This window comes from Haliaeetus leucocephalus, unplaced genomic scaffold, assembly GCF_000737465.1.
Source record: "Haliaeetus leucocephalus isolate CR32 unplaced genomic scaffold, Haliaeetus_leucocephalus-4.0 Scaffold556, whole genome shotgun sequence".
Taxonomy (NCBI): domain Eukaryota; kingdom Metazoa; phylum Chordata; class Aves; order Accipitriformes; family Accipitridae; genus Haliaeetus; species Haliaeetus leucocephalus.
The window spans coordinates 7198338-7216070 of NW_010972992.1; the positions used below are offsets into that span (position 1 = coordinate 7198338).

General features: G+C 38.7%; 1 protein-coding gene across 1 annotated transcript in view; it reads right to left on the reverse strand.

Annotated features, from left to right (window-relative positions):
• Positions 1–3370: 3370 nt before the first annotated feature.
• The window catches only part of CFAP74 (cilia and flagella associated protein 74), a 48494-nt gene continuing 34131 nt past the window's right edge, over positions 3371–17733 (reverse strand). The window contains exons 22-37 of the mRNA XM_010577541.1: positions 17299–17386; positions 16521–16694; positions 15049–15182; positions 14134–14410; positions 13538–13645; positions 11353–11513; positions 10840–10949; positions 10399–10454; positions 9544–9663; positions 9115–9267; positions 8121–8250; positions 7425–7579; positions 6242–6380; positions 5338–5465; positions 4707–4841; positions 3371–3484 (exon numbers count right to left, since the gene is read on the reverse strand). Of these exons, the coding sequence (XP_010575843.1) occupies positions 3371–3484; positions 4707–4841; positions 5338–5465; positions 6242–6380; positions 7425–7579; positions 8121–8250; positions 9115–9267; positions 9544–9663; positions 10399–10454; positions 10840–10949; positions 11353–11513; positions 13538–13645; positions 14134–14410; positions 15049–15182; positions 16521–16694; positions 17299–17386 (2182 nt within the window). The remainder of the gene's footprint in view (positions 3485–4706; positions 4842–5337; positions 5466–6241; positions 6381–7424; positions 7580–8120; positions 8251–9114; positions 9268–9543; positions 9664–10398; positions 10455–10839; positions 10950–11352; positions 11514–13537; positions 13646–14133; positions 14411–15048; positions 15183–16520; positions 16695–17298; positions 17387–17733) is intronic.

The window sequence follows — 17733 nt, forward strand, 5'->3', positions numbered from 1 at the left end:
GAATTAATTACCTACGAACCCACTATTTCTAGTTCAGCTTGGTGTGTCTAAATTAGCAGAATTGTTTCCACTAGTCAGTCATCTCTGTTTCCTGTATTGGGGAAAGATAAGAAGCTATTTTCATATCCATGATACATAAGAATTGTTTGGGTAGGAGCATCCACATAGGATTCCTAAATTTTCAGTAGACTGACAGTGTGCGCTGCGGATCATTGCAAATTTGCATTGTGAAGATTCTAAAGAGGCTCAGCACCAATTAAAAATGTAGCAAAAGTAACCAGGTTAATCTAAATCAAATTATCTTAGTTTTTTCTGTGTTAGAAGTCATCTGTTAGTGAATCCTTGACTTGCTTGCTCAACATCCACGCACATAAGCAAGAGGTTTTAAGCAACTAAAGAGCTCCACTGGTGAAAAAGCCTACAACTGTCACAGGGTTTAGGCACTGACTTTTCCACTTCAGTCAGCTTAGTCAAGGAAACAAGCTCTGTCAGATGTCTAGTAAGGGCAACGTTTTTACTCTAGATTGACAAACTCAAATGCCAGATCAAGCCCGAGAATTGCAGCAAATACATCAGAGGATTAGTTGTTTTTTTTCTGGAAAGGATCCCACTGTTTTCTATTCCTTGGTGAAATGTGGTAATTCTCATTTGAATAATAGCAAAACATCCAAGGGCTACTTTCTGCAGAAAAACTAACTGTTCTTTTACCTTTCAAGTTTTAGTTGTGTTCAGATGAAGAAGCATAGTCTGCATGCCTGCGTCAAGTTTTACAATGGATCTGCTTTCCCACATCAATATGCTTTTCCCTTTCGCACCAGCTTATCTCCCTCACTGCTCGTGTATTGCTTCATGCAAGAGCTAGGAACACTGAATTATGTGTGCCAAAAGAACAAAACCAATCCAATAGGAAAGGAAAACCCAGTCCTGCAAGGATCAGCCATTATGCCCCCAAGAAGTCAAATATGATTACTTTCGAGGCCCGAGATAAAATAACAGGCTTTTCTCTCATGCAAGAGAGTAAAAAAAGTTCAGATTTCCTTAAGTGTTTTACAGAATGTCAGCGGGTGTGTTGCAAGCACAGTTTATTTTCAGTACTCCAGAAATAGTAACCTATTCTTATTATCACAGTGCAACACTCCCCCTGGAGAAAATGAATACACATTTAGATTTAAGCATGGGAACTTTGACCAGTGAAACTCAGAACCTTATGCTCACTTCAAGTCTGAGAAATTATTCATGTAAGTTCTCAAGATCAAGTCCAAAGAATGCAGTTAAAAATAGGTTACACCCTTTGCTTACCTTTTAAGCTATTCAGTACAGACAATGACTTAAGCCGGTCAATGGCAGCTGCTCTTTATAACCAGCTTAACTTTCTGAGTGCACCAATATAATGCTGTGTGCTTGACCATCCAACTTCTACACCTGAATGGGCGCATCCAGAGCTCTCTGAAGTTGTTACGAGTCTTTCAGATTCGGTGTCCAAGTAAATACTGTTGGTTGGACCAGCTAGTCCTTGTGTACACACCTTCTTTCTGCTTACTAAGCCACCTTCCTATTCTTGCAAGCATCCTCCACATTTTTTGAACGTCACTACAGTCTTTACATGTATTCTTTAAATTTTTTACTTTTTTTAATCCTTTGGATGCTTTTTCACTGTACCTGACCTCTGTGAAGCAGCAGGTTCCTAAGACAGGGGTGTTTCCTGGTAGATAATTTTAGACTTATTTTCAGCAGATTATATGGTTATGAGAGTCCAGAGACTAATTTATTCTCAGCCGTCACTTTTCAGTTTCCAAGAGTGAAATCCAAAGGATCCTCACATAACGGATACCCCCACATTAACTGCCTGAAATAAACTTTCCACCCCAACACGCGGTGCCCTTCCTTGCTTACTGGAAACTTCCCTATCATTAGGTAACTGTCAACTGTGCAGCACTATTTGCAACAGTTTCATTCTATGTAGTGGACTTTAATCTCCCTTTTAGGGCTGCAAGGACTGTAAGAGAACCAGCACACAAACTTCATTGTCCTCAACTTCCACCCGACCGCCCCAGCTGTGCCAGCAGAAAGAAGTACTCGGTGCCTCTCTTACGAAGGCAGAGCTGTCTCTGGCTAGCACTGCCACCCTCCTCCCTGCTCCTGCCTCCTCCCCTGGTGACTGTTTATTGCTCCGGCATTCGTAGTCCTTTAGACTGAAGAGTTAAGTAACTCCGCAGCCACTTGATCCATTATTAAATGAGAACAGATCTGAATGGATCAAATGTACCGTCTTTGGGAAAACAAGGAACCCCTCTTCATCAGTTATACAAGCTTCCTCTATAGAAGGGGGAAAACTAATTAACGTATTTCTTGAGACAATTGCTTTACTGCTTTTTCCTGCAGTCCAACTAGCTTGACACATTTTACCTCAGGGATATTTACAAACAGTCTGTTTCTATTTTCTTACTGCATAATCTAAAGCAATTTTAACAGCTACACAGGGCCAAATGGCAATATGCCTTTGGAGCAGTGGTGAGGGAATTTTGCCACAGACTTACTGTGATTCAAGAAAGAGTGTGATATAAGATTTGAAAGATTATCTATGATGTCTCCTAACTTCCTGGTCCCTTCATTCTCCATAGCCTAGCGCCTCTGTACTTTTCTCTTCCCTGAATTAGCTACTGCTTCCTGACAGAAGATATAGACCTGCAGGGCACTCCAACTTCCCCAGTAACACACAGAAATCTGCTCTTAGTCAGAATTCGGAGGAAAGCAAATATAGAAATACAATGTTTCTGGACAGCCATGTTCTAGGGCAAGTGTCTAACAATATCCAGCGATTCAGTGAACAGCATGGTCTTTATTTCCTCCTTGACCATGTGTCACCAGGAAGATTTCATACTGTCTTGTAAAAATGACTGCTCAAACACTTTGGAGGAGACTTGAATAAGCAGCTTTATTCTGGCCTTAAGAGGGAAAAGGTCAAGGATTTTCCAAAACCATTAAAATGCATCTGAAATTGGAAAAAGATACATTGTTTGAAACTCACCCAGGCAGATGTAAAAAAAGATAACTCCTCCTGAGGGAATGCCCACCTTTGGAAGACACTGCGATTAACAGCAGATCTATCTACTTGGGCCCCTCATCAATTCTTTCTTCTGCCACAAGATTATTGTCACAGAGTTGGCTTGAAAATGAAACTAGTGGAAACAGAGTTTACATAGAAATTTTTGGGGAAAAAAGCAGAAATATGACATGTTACTTTCCTTCCCGCTTCCCTGCTCCCCTCACATTTGCAACAATCTCAAAATCTTTCCATGTTTCAACTGAGATCCAGTGATTTCCCAGTAATATAAGCCTCCATTCTTCCTTTCCATTTAGCTTGGTTCCCTCACTTAGTGGGAGCATATGCAGACACAACTTTTGCCATGAAGAGAATTCGGTAAGATTCCTTAATATCACCTTTTAAGGTCAGGAGGGCTGTCACAAGCAGAGGGTCATCGGCCTACAAAAAAATCCACACATAAATCCAACCTATTTTTTTTGTAGATAGAAAAAAATTAGTTGATCAAGTTCTAAACCGAGTATTTCACATCTCAGTTGTAAGATGTACCAGTTATAGCTATAGATTACCTCACTTCCCACTGTGTTGGCTCTTTTATATTTCCACGCAACGCTCATACTGCAGTAAGTAAAGTAGCAATGACTAAGCATTCTATCATCTCCAGAGTGCTACAGATACCGTCACCACATTACAGCCATGACAACTGGGCACAGCAGCAACAGAGTACGCTGCAGTGAGGGTTGGGAAAGAAATGGATCCTGTTAGCCATCAGTTAGTGTTAAATCTTATGTAACAACCAGTGGTTACCAAGAGGCACGATGTCAACCTGACACATCATGCCAGGAACTCTACTGCCTTCTTTCTGCACATGACAGCAGCAATCTTAATTTTGGAACAAGCTACTCATTCTGCCATCCCACACACAGCTCACAACAAAGAGCAGGGGAGTAAATACTTTCAGTCTCCATGAATGCCCAGGAAGATGAATCAGGAAGGGCAGTCACAGCCCTGTAGAGATGTTTGGACCTCATACCTAGGCTCTGCAATACAAAAAGGCAGAAGTAGCCAGGGAAACGGGGTTCATAAAGCAGTTAATAAAATGGAGGATCCAAAAGGCCCCACTGACTTCCAGGAATATACCAAAGGAAAGGCAGCCCACGGCCAAAAGAAATGTGAACACTGCAGCAGAATGATCCGTGTAAAGTTAGTTCTGTGTCAGCAGGACCGCAGGTTTTCTCACACAGAGGGCATTAAAAAGCTCACTTCAGTGTGATCAAAGCTGTGCCTTTTAGTTGACAGCAGCAGCATTTTGGCCTTTTGGTGCTACGTCATGCAGTGACCTGTAAGAAGTTACTCTAAGTTCTGTAAGATGCAAGTGACTAATGTTTGTTCTTTTCATCACACAAGATGAATGAAGTCTATGGTGAGGTAGCAAGCCTCCAAATCACACATATTGTTCCTGGCTTTTATTCTCGTATCAGTGTTTATACCAGCCTATACTCCCCTTGGTAACCACACGTGTTCCGTCATCCCAATGTGTCAAAGCAGCCCGTACTGCTGACATCTTGAAGATCAGCTTTTGTATTGCTCCTACAAGTCGGTGAAAACAGCTGCCACGCACTTCCAGTTTAAGCAGCAACATGCTGTAGCAACTGTAACTTACCCGAAAGTCAGCAGGTGGCACCCAAGAAACACTGATGCATTTTACTTGACCAGGCTCAATCGTTCCCTTCACAGATTCAACAGTGAATCCCTTCTGCTGCAGGAGTGGCAGGCTATCAAAACGGAACTCCACGTTCTACGAGAGACACACACAACACACCCTCATTTCTGCTCCTTCAAACACAATGACTGTTTATTAAAGGCTGCACTGCCCAAATGCTACATGTGGGCCTACGGCTTGCCAGATAGCTTCTGCCCTTTGAAACTGCAAGGATCCATCTTGTTCATTGTGTCGAGTTGTCACAAAATACTATACTGAAATAACAGGATCAGACCTGTAATTCAGTTCTGTGCTCAAACTTATGTATTTCAGAATTAGGGAAGGAAACTGCTAAATTAATTTTGTTGCTGACTTAATATGATAATGCTAATTCCTCATACTAGCCCCTGAAAAATAATCTTTTCTTTTCAAACACTGATGCTTTTATAATGTAAAGTTTGTCAGAAACGCTGAAAGTTGTGTTTTTTAATTTATAGACTGAATTTTTGACAGAAGGAACTAGTAGCCATTTGTGCACTGTCAGTATTCCTTATAGCATCTGACATAAAACTGCGCATTTTATTTTCTTCACCTTCTTAGATGCAAACTGAGCTGTTTGTATAGCTCCAACTTTCAGTTCTGTCACTGCTGGCCTTGGAGAACTCTCTCCCTCGATATAGTCCAGCATGAGGAGAATGGACTTCACTGGTTCTTGTAGCTCTAAACAAATACAAATCAAGTAAACTCCGAGACAGTCAAAACTGAGCGATTACCAGTTTGGAACAGGCATAAATTACACCAGGATGGTTCAAAACAAAGTGATGTTGTAGCAAATTCATGAGTTGGCATAGATAAGGAGATCCTTCTTACAGTGAAGCAAAAGGAGGTTTTGCTAATTTGCAATTGCAAACTGTAATTGTTAATTGTTTATCAAGATTCATGCTTGTTTTCTAGCCCCATGGCACATACATTGTGTGTACTATATTCCTACTTGCGTACGGTATGTGCTTGGATTTATTTATAGCTCAGGAGCTATGAGTTGGTTATATACTGTCTCTGAACACAGATCCTGTCCAAAGAAATTAAGGAAGGATAAATTCAAACCCCGAAACTGTGTCTGTTTCATAACAGTACGAATCGGGAGACTCCAGGATACATTATTACATATGAAATAATTTTATAGAAGTGGCAGAAAGCAAATGCATCTTAATATGTCATAGTAGCATTAAATTACAATCATTTTTTTGCAAGGTAAATTGCAAAGAAAGAAGATCATCATTAAGATATAACTGCATTAAAATGAAGAGAAAATCTTTCCTTACGAGAAAGTTTCCTGCATTTTTTTTGTATGTTACAAATACGGGCTATACCATAGTGCTTATTTGTTCTGATTCTGGAAGAGTTACCTTTAATTTACCTTTTCATAAAGGATGAGGAACATGATCGTGTCTTATCACTCACTGTTTTGTAATAAAGTGTAAGTGGTAGCACATTACCTCCTTCTAGTGCCTTCTGTGATGACGTAGGTAATGTCACAGCCAAGGACTCAATGGGCACATCTAGCGGAACTCCCCCTTCCACAAACATTGGATGATCTCTTGCTGCACCCTTTAGGTGGATCACATGGGCTATTTTCTATATAAGACAAGAATGCTTCACATGCCAGCTACAGCTTAAGTACCAATGTAACTGCAATACTGACACAGCAGCATCAGTTGCATAGAAATTATTACATCATCTGCCTATATAAATGCCAAGAGGCCCTGTACTCTAATGCAAGAATCCTGCATCTTCCCCTTGTCTTGTCCGCTCAGGCACTTCTGTTTTAAACAACCTTTCATTCTTGGGCAACGTGCCTCAGGAGGGGACTGGAAAAACTATTTATACTAAAGCCACTGAAAGAGGCAAAACTTATCTGCCTAGTTTGTGAACTAGGACCAGTCTCCACTCATCTTCAACTTAGTCCAATTTGCATTCTTAACTGTAATTCCAAAGATAATCCAGAGATACAAAATTTGCAAGGAGAGAAACAGTGCTCACTTGCTCACTACCAGTTTCTGCTCTGTGTTTGCAGTGCCTGCTGATGGTCATTAGTCGGCACCCTTCATTAGCTTTTGGTTAGTCTCTTTTGGAACACGGCATAAAGCCACCTGCTATGCTGCCAGCCTGTGTATCCTGACCTGGGCTCCATCTAAGCTCAACTGCTGCTCTACAGATGGAAACCTCCTTGCTCATGCTGAGTGACTGCAGAAGCAGCTTCCTGGACCTCAGAGCACCTGTCAGTTTGCACGGCGCAGGTGTTGCTTCATTCTCCGCTGCCCTTAAATGCTACTTGCAGAGAATCCACTTGGAGCTGTGCTCAGCAGTGTGGCAGCAGCCTAGCTCCCATCACCTCTCATTTACGCAGTGCGGACAGCTGGGCAGAAAACAGGACTGAATCCCAAGTCACTATTGCTATGGATTAATAACGGAATATTTAAAACTTTAAAAAAAGTCAGTGGGCCCCAAACCTGCCATCTCCTACCTATACCTAATCTAATAAAGATAATACTTCTGCCTACAAATGCTGTCTACTAGATATAATTATTTGAAACTCCTGTTAAGACCCATGGTGGTAAAAATCACCGTGGGTCATATTCAGACATTGATTTCATAATCCAGGTATCTTGACTGTCTCACCTTGCCAAAGAGCACAAACTTGAGACGGTCAGAATAGTACAGACTTTCATGATCAGGACTGAAAGTAACAATAAAATCCTGACTCTTCCCAGCAACAATTTCTCCTTCTGTTGGAAAGATGCTGAACACACTTAAGCCATTATAGTTCTGTGTTCCTGGTAAATAAAAATGAGGATACAAATAAGAAAGGACAACAGCTGTGCTTTACTACTTCATATATTTTAAACCCATTTAATTTTTGTTGGAACAGCAAATAAATAAGACCAGATACATGGTTTTGCAGCAGAACAGGGTGTTAGAAATACCAGATAAATCCATCTATCAGTTTAATGCATTCATCTCTAGAGGTACTAAAGAAGCATCACCAAACCCCTCCTATATTCTAATGTGTTTTTACAGAGGTGGACATCCCTAAATGTAATCTTTAGTATGCAATTACTGAATCTAAATAAACCCACGCAAACACTGCTATCTCCTTAGTTGTGGATATTTGCTCAGGCTGCATAAATTTACAGCTACCTATACTGAAAGAATTAGTACAGCTCCTACTGGGGAAACAGAATTATGCCTTTAATTTCAGCAATGTGATGCCCCAGGTTTTGACAGTAGTGTAGATCTAACAGGGCCAAGTAATGCTGCTTTATACTTCATGAGTCTTTAACAAAAGAAAAAGAGAAAATTAAAAACCAAGTTTACCAACAAACTCTGTTCTTTGTAAAGAGGACGTAATAAAGGATGGAAGTCTCTGCTGATCTTTGTCCCTTGTTGATGAAAGTGAATCTAGTTGTACGGAGTATTGCAGGGTCAGCGTGGAAGTGTTCTGGATCTGAAGACATTAATTCACACAACAGCATTTTCATTAAGAAAACTGATTATCAAGCCTGTAGGATCCATAGTTTGTGAACTGGCTGAATTTGTTTCACTGCATTACTGTACTACTGTGTACCCAGATGCCACCAAAAGCATGTGTTATTGCTACCCATAATGGATCATGTCAACCCCTGCCCCCCAACAACAGGGAACAGGCTCCTTTTAAGAGTCTTGCAGCAAGTAATATATTTGGGTTATTGACAGACAAAATCTGAGAGGAGAAAAATTATGCCTAGATCTTGGCTTGTTTCTCAGTCTGTGGGCATCTGCAGTATGTGAATGAGTGAATCGGTTAAACTTCCCTAGACTGTACCGTGGCAGACCCTCATGTGTTCTTTGTAGGACCAATTTTGCATTTCACCCACGTACCTCTGTCACTGCTTTGTGTGGACACAGAGCAGCCTCAGTTGTGATAGTACTAATGGAGAGATTAAAGAAAGAGAGCAAATATTTCTAACACTGGTAAAAGCAAAGGCATTTCTGACTTCACATCCCTCTGCATACCAGCTAGATCTACAGAGAAAATCCCACAGACCATTTCTCCTTTTCTTTTATAGAAGGTACTGGATCTCTATTTTTTGTATGGACTGCAGGCAGGACAGAAGCAGCTAACGAGATCCTCCCTGCACAGCTTTGTTACCTTTGGCCTGAAACTATCTCAGCACCAAATCACTCTGCCAGATGCGCTTTTAAAGCTATATTCTTTTGTCTACAGTTTGCCACTCAGCCTTATGTTCTGCCAGACTAGAAACTACAGAACTCCTCTTCCTCCTTACAAAAATTGCTGATCTGCTTTCTGGTTCAGCACAGAGGGCTTTACCTTGAATGTGGAAGTCACCTTCTCTCTGGCTATGACATATCCCATATCGAGTACTTCTTCCACAGAGCAAACAGTTGATGGCATCACCCCACAACCAGTGATACTTAGGGTTAGATTGGTTTTTGCCGTCCGGATGTCCAGCGTTTCACAAAACTGCCAAGAGGATGTCTGTTAGCCCATTTGCTGAAGGAAAACATCCCCCATCCCTCCCAACTGACCCCCCCTCCCACGAATGGGCCATTACTACAGAACTTCTGGATTTAGTGCATAGACAAAGATCCAAATGTTGGGAAAGGCTATGCACAGGTAACAAGTTTTTCTTACTATTATACAGCCTTATTCCAGTCAGTAATACGTGTATATTACACAGCCTGTTACATCTCTCCATCTCTCCTCTTTTACTCCATTACTGTTGTATCTCTTACTCACCCATTTATTCTCATTTGGACAAAAAGAGATGATGAGGGCTTTATTTTCACCTGGCTCAAGCATTCCAACTGGTCTGACCAACAGGAAGGGACCATTGGGATTCAGAACTGAGAATCCTAGCTAAAATAGTGCAACTCAAGGAAAAAATTTATAAACAAAGATTGGGGAAAAAGATGTAAGAACAGATTCTAAGTATTGTTCAGACCAAAGACGTACAAACCAACTGTCTATAAGCTTTTTCAGAGTTCAGTAACTAACTCAGAGAAAAGAAGAACTAATCCAATTTTTTTTTTTCCCCCCATTGAATTCAAATAGCTGCAAGATCCTTTTCCAGTCAATAAGATTTCCACATAACTCCATTTTCAGATTTTGCCTGGAATGGGTCATTAACAGCCCAAGATCCGGGACACGCCTTCTCCTATATTATCCTACACAGTTTAACCCAGACAAGCCAGTGTAGTACCCTCTTCTTACAAGATATTCAGAAATTCAGAGAAGCATTGTGCAAAAATTAAGGAGTTGGTTCCATTTCACACTATGTCATACTGTAGTGAAACTAGCTTTGTCATCAGTACCTTATACTCTTTAGAAAGTGGTTAAGTGCTTCTCAAGTTTGGCTCTATGCAGAATTATTTGCAGTTAAAAGGGTGGAATGGAATTAGCTTTCCAGTAGGTCACCTAGGCTCGTCTGATATATCCTTCACATCACCTGCCTCACTCTGAAAGATGTGTATTCAGTCTGAAATCTGCTACCTCCTACTTGCTTTAGTGTCAAACAGTTCCTCCTAGAGATAAAGAGTCAAATTAAACCGAAGCTGAATGGCAGATTAACTTACATGTTCCAAACAAGGATACTTCCAGCTTCTCTGGGGAGATATTTTGTATTGTAATTCGCTTAATCATTCTGTGGCCTGACAGGAACGAAAACATTTCAAAAAGTGATGATGCTCACTCATGCACTACCATTCCTCATTTTTACTCATGCTTCTACCTAGGCCAAACATTCATTCCATTTCTATGGCTAATACACTAGTCAAAGCTCACCAAAATACTTTCAAATTTGGACAGTCACTTGTAGAGCTTCCGATTCCATGTTTTGGGATCAAGCCTGCTTTTTTACATGCCTCAGCTGGCCACATAGGCTCCTAATTTTCCACCTAATTACCTATTACAGGGCTAATTTCTATATTGACTTCTGAAAATCAAGGGAACAATGTAAAAGAAAATGCAATACTATGCTCAGAAGAGATTAACATCAGACAGAAAAAACTCAAAACTTTAATTCAAATTTCATACCTACTGCAACATCACCAAAATTGACCGTGTTTTTTCCATTATCTGAAGTGATCACAACAGATGGTGCTACAGCTGGACAGTGCAACTCCAAGTACAAAGTGTTGTAAGGGCTAGAGAGATAGTAGAAGGATATTTGCTCTTGGACCATACAGAAATAAAAACTATTGTCAGAAATCTGTTCTTATTCTGTTCATATCACAGGTGATCATTAAATTGGTATTACAAGTCAATACATAATTTTTGGCAGCTGACTTTTTTGTGTATGCCTAAGCAGAAATATGAACTAAATCTGGCTTAAATTTTTCATACAACTATTCTTTAAGCTGCTTTTATATTTATGTGTTTGATTCTTATCCAACTAGTGGGTTGTAAGCATGAGTTTCTACCACTGACCTATGAAGTAATTAAGATCAGAAAGCAAATTTCCTCCCCAAATGAATAAATTAACATGCCCACCGTTTCCCCCTCAAATTTCTGAACTATCATGAATTGCAAACATCTAATTGCAAATACCTGCAGCTTAGGTTTCCAGAGCCTTTCTTTTCATCGATCTGTCCACTTGCAACAAAGCACGGTATGATGAATTTTTCAAACCTCCCACTGAAATTCCTCATCAGGAAAGCCTGGGCTACCATATAAGCATCTGAACTAGAAAATCCAAGAATAAGAATCATCTTAGTAAGTGAGAGAGCAAGAAAAAAAAAATCAAATAGATACCTACTGAGCTATTTGCGTTTACTGTTTCTTGGTCATATATTCAAAATTGAGCATAACAGTGAAACTCAGCAACTGTCTTGATACATAGAAATGGACCTACCCTACTAAGCAGCTTGCTTTTCTCACCAAAAGAGAATAAAAATTATAAACCCAGATAATAGATGTTATACTGAATAGATGTTATACTGTTAAACTCAGTACGATTTCCTTATGTTGAATACATTAAGTATTCCAGTGTCTTCCAGTACTTCCACATCATTTCAATGATATGTAATCACACATGGTCACATTTCTGTAATGCAATATGCCAAGCTATACTTCATAATGGGAGTTTTCAAATATAAATTTTACTTTTGTGACCTGTACTGAAAGTATTTAAAAATTATAATTAATGGATTGCAATGGACATGGGATTTTAGTCAAAAATATCTAATGTCCAGTACAGCCAAATGCCTGGTGTTTAAGCATGTAATTACTTCAAACACTTCTAAATTCCTCAGGTTAGGCAGAAGTGTGGTTCTAAAAAGTTGAATTATATGCTAAACAAGGGACCTCAAGTATCAGATTTTGCATCTAAATATCCAAGTTTCTAGACAGCACGTGCTATTAATGTTAATTCTCACTGAGGGACACATATTGTAAAATGACTATTTAAAAAACACATTTTTACATTTCCAAGACTGAAGATGACCATGGCTGATACGATGGACTATGTAAGCCCCCCAAAAAACAACCCATGGATATGGGCCATCAGATGGTTTCCATCTGGGCTGAATGTATTCAGCTCTGTTAAACCTGTTCAGAAAAAGATGTATTAGTAGTAGTCTCTTTTGGTACCTAAATTCAGCTTTCTAGTTGCCCTTTAAAATAACACCCTTGCTGGTTCAGCCAAATTTGCCCAAACAGTCACATCTCATGCTTTCTGATATATTCTTTGAAGTCTTCAATCCCTCTGATGCATAAAGGGATTCTTTGCCTTACATGAGAGGATACAGCTGTGTGGCTTAAAAGCAGTACTAATTTTGGAAACAGCCTTTGCAACATAGCTAAAGCTATTTCTTCTCCACAGATTGCTTTCTTGTCTACCTATAGGCTTTAGTAGATTTATTACACTACTTATAAAGAGAATGTTGTCTATGTAGTACAAGATGCTTTTGCTGACTTACTCAGGCTTTAAGTCTTCGGATTGTGGTTGTTCAGAAGTACACAGAGAAGTCAGGTATTTACTGCCTCCATCCCTTACAAGCTGTCTGCAAGACTGCTGTTTGGTAATGGAAATGCTTAATTTCTTTCCCTCTCTCTTTTCATCTTTCTTCCTTTTCTGCAAATACACACACGGAGACATTATACACTGAGGGTGATCACTGGTAATCCAATCAAGACATCAGTTTACAGATACACAGTCCCTGGCCCAAGGCTACAGAACCTAAGAGGTGACAGAGTGCATTTATCCCATACGTTTCTAATAATTCTATGATTCTATGAATAATGTAAAATTAAGTTGAAATGGACATATTTTACTCCGTCTTAAAAAGAGTTCCCCTATTGGAGCAGACAAGTAAAAAGACTGTCTCTCATGGGAATTTTACCTATTTATCTCATAATTAAAGACAACCATAGGTGCTTACGTAAATTAATTGACCCACAGCATTGCATATGAAGTCCATGTATGCTGTTAATCTGCAAGAAGTATAGAAACTTTTTTTTTTTAAGAGTACTTGCAGTTAGCATTTGCAAGAAAATCCTCTAGGAATGCTTTTGAAATTGTTAGCATGAAATTAAATTATTACTCAGTGAACAGACTACACATTAAGTGCACCAGCACAGTCACACTCTTGTCCTTTATAGGCAGGTCTTATATGGATCGTGAGTTTGGGCTTCATTAATATGCAAATAATTTTATGATAAAAATACCATCCAGAGAAACAAATATCTGGAAGTAACAGACCAACAGCATGTGCTAGTTCTTAGCATTCCTTACTTGTATTTCTGCCCCTGTCGCAGCTGCTCTGCAAAGCCTCCGAACTGCCTCTTCTCTGATTAGCTGATCTGACAATGTTGGTCTGAAGGACACTTGAATCAAGCTTTTCTGGGAGTGCAAGAGCATACACAAGAATGATAGGCAAAATTCAGCCCTCATACATGCATTATACCTACAAAGCTCAATAGGAGCATAAACATAACAGCAAAAAATTAACAAATAAAATACAATTTTTTTTCCAAGTGAATAAGATGATCCTAAGGATAAGGTCACTTGCAGCTTTTTTGGAAGTCCACTGTGTTACAGTGGGCTGGTTTTACATGACCACTATTGTTGATATTTAAACATTCTTCAAATAAATCTTAATGACAACACTGGGGAAAGAACATTCAGGGTGAAAGCTCCCATTAAGCATTAGCCAAATTAGATGGTTAACCCTTCATGTCTGCTTTAAAACATTATTTCAAACAATATAAAATATTCCAGCTATTCTCATAATAGCTGACATTTGAGCTTCGTTTACAAGTGACAACATTTGTAGGGATGTAGATGACCAAAAGATTTGGCAGAACACTTGACGTTTAAAGTGAATTTACCTTCCCCGGCAACACAGTTCCAACAGAAGGTGTAATTGTCACTGGACAGTCTTCTGGCACACAGAATTCAAATGAAGTGGGTCCAACAGGGGCAACTTCCCCATTGCCAATTCTTGGGACAGCATGAGTGAAGTGGTTGACACTCGCATGGGAATTCATCACATACAGTTTTGCTGTAGACACACCATTTAAAGCTGTTGCAGCAAACTGAACTAAGGAATGAGACAATTCAAGAGGTGGGTGGACTCCAACTGCTTTGCATGACAGCTTGAATTGTCTAAAAATAAACACATGATAAATTGTCTCAGCATAAAATAGTCTCTTAATCAGCCCGGAAAATAGGGAACTAATCCTGTAGTCCCTATTTAAGCAGAATTTCAAGCTTGCAATGGGAATTTTGCCTAAAGATGAACAATAATACTATCTATTTTTAATGCACAATTGGCTAGAGTCCCTACTTGAATTCTTCCTCTGTGAACTTCTGGAAATACATCCAGTCAAATCAAAGTTTATGCCATCATTATTTTAGTAGCATTAGCTTAATGTATGAAGCATTTTTACCAAAAAAAAAAAAAAAAAAAAATTCCTTCAGTAATTCTACTGGAAAAGCAAGCAGAACATTGCAGGTTAAGATGACCTGGGGCAAACTTGCAGCTTGGGTATGCAACAAGGATAAATTTTGGGTGAGATATGAAAAGTCATGTCAGTAAAGACAGACACTTAAACGAAGGATGAAACTAACAGGCACTGAGCAACTCTTGTCAACTGGAGAATTCCTAGCTGCCTCACATTTTTTTCCTAGCCTTACCTCTTCAAAGTAGGCAGGGATTTAATTTCTGAACTAGCTTAACAGTGGAAATCCAGTGTGATTTAGACTTCTAGATTACATATTACTGAATCAGTTTCTTAACATACCTATTGATCTCTGACTTGCAGGTTAGTTCAAAGCTGTACTCTTTTGCCTTGTCAGCTTTAAAGATAACGTCCAATGTCAGGCTTTCAAGGGGAAGAAGAATTCCAATTCCGTCATTGGGTTGAATTTCAACAAACTTCAGAATGACAAGATAAGAAATTATTGTTATTAAAATAAGAAATTATGAGTTAAATTATCAAATTATTAAATAATTTAAAATAAGACATTACTGGCGAGGTAAGAAAATTTTGTTATTAAATGTACAAATCTCAGGAAACCACAAACCTTCTAGTAAGAAGCTTTCATTTGAGTTAGTGACTAGTGTCTGACTGATGTGCAGATTTCTAATCTCAAAGTAACTTGAAAGGCATTAAACCCATTAACTCAGACTTCAGTAGAATTTTTTCCCCAGCTTCTCACCATCTATGGTAATCACCTTTCTCTAATGATGTTTATTTATTCTTCATAGACAACTGAATGAAATATGATAAGAATCTCAACAGTTCCCCCTGTATCTTTGAAGATCCGATTCCTGTATGATGTGCAGATACCATAGCGACAAGTAGCATTTTAATAACTACAAATGCATATTGGTTTGTGTTTATGGGTTGATGATGATTCAGGAATGTCTCCTCATCCCATTTTAAGCTAATCATGAAACACATGCTGTGAAGTAAGCTTTAACGAAGCTGAATATTCCAATTTCTTTTAGCTAACTCCTTGATTTTAATCCCTAGTACAGCAGAGAAAGGGAGAATGTCTAATTAAATGTCAAGTTCCTCTAGCTCTGATTCCAATATGCCATTCATATGGTGATCATCATGCTATTATGAAGCTTGAACAGCTAACATTTTGCAAAAAAAAAAATAATAATAAAAAAAAATTCAGTAGACCTAGCCCACACAAAACTGGCAGCTCCTGTGATTAATTTAGCTTCCACATCAACTTAAAGCCAGTCAGAAAATACCTAGGCATGGTTCAGGGGATGATTCCCAATAAGCAGTGTGGACATGGCAATCCTGCTCTAAAGACAAAGCATTTAGGCATTTGGATGCAAACTGTATGATATTCCTCAGCCTCAAGGCAAAAGCAACAGCCCTAAGCCTGTTTTATTTAGTAGTATAAGCGACCTGTGAGTCTGAAAGGAAAGTGCACCAGGTATTCTGTTAGTAGATTTGTTGGCGTAAAAAATCGGTATTCTAATAGCATAAAGTTAGCCTAATAATATTATGTAGATGAGAATAGTAAAATCTCCTCAAAGATGTTTATACTGCTTGGAAAATGCTTAGGGTAGAAGATGAAATTTACACAAACCAGTACCAGAACTAACCTGCATGTTTCCACAGTGCTGCAGGCAGAAGTATTTCCGTGGGTTTGCAAGAAACAGTCATGATTTATTTTTATTGAAGCATGTTTTCTTAATAATTAAATATATTTTGATACAAGAAGAGATGTGTGTGGGATAACTACATACCTCTGGAAGTCCCACAAATCCAAACTCTTGTGGCAAGATGGATTTGTTCGTTAGCGTGACATTTGTCTGCACAGCTTCATAGACTGTGCAGTATCCAAAATTGATTTGTGCTGGACTGATTTCCAAATCAGAAGTAGTAACAATTGCATGGACAGTAATATTAACTTTTTTAGCCTGAAACAAACGCAAAAGCACAGGATAAAAACCTCCATCTGTAGCATTTAAGGACAGGATTTAAGTGAAATGTCATCCAAAAAGTAACTGCAAAAAAGTTATTCTACTCTATTCCTTGACAATAACACATGCAAATGTAACGTATCTATCTTGAACTTCAGCCTCCTTGTTCTCGAAAAACAAACAATAGGAAATATCTCTTTGATAAGCAAAATAAAAAAAAAAATCTGTATCTCAAAATCCATATGCTAGAATGGAATCACACCTGCATCTCCAGGAAATGTAAACTCTAAGAACATGTGACATCTACAGTACAGATCAAAATAAAAAGATTGTGCTATGGTATCTGATAACTCTGGTACAAAATAAACTACTAGGGAACAGATGAGCACTAACTAGAAAGGGTTTAACTTTCTGTATTGTAAACACGCTGACAAGAAGAAACTATAAAATTGGTGTTATCACTTTAAGCGCCTTTTACTATTACCATAGGACTTCAACTGGTAAAGAACTAATCTAAGATTAGGTATAATTAAGTGAACATCCACTAAAATAATTTACACCTATTGTCAGTCTGATAACCAGCATAATAAAAATCACTAACCTTATCCACAATCAGTATTGTCACTGGAACTTCCAGAACTCTTGTCTCTTCATTAAAACGTCTCCCTGCATCTTCAGGAAGAGAGTGCCTGAAAATCAAAAAGTACATTCAATTTCATTAAAATACTGTGGCTGTTTTCTAGTTAAGAGGAATAATAAACTTTTGATGGATAAATTTCTGAACAAAAAAACTCCAACAAACCAAAAAAATGCACAAAACATATTACTTAAGGTCTAAAAGTTTTATTATTCACAGCTTTTAATCTTAACACAGCCTTTGTGCTCAAATAGGAGTATTCGCATATATAGTTGGTTAAGCATCAACTCCAATGCTTCACTGAAGTGTCACTACAATCTTGTATGCAAGATATACGCAAGTATTAGGGAAAACGGTGGAAGAATGGTGGAAGAAAATGCCAATCAAAAATTAGTGACC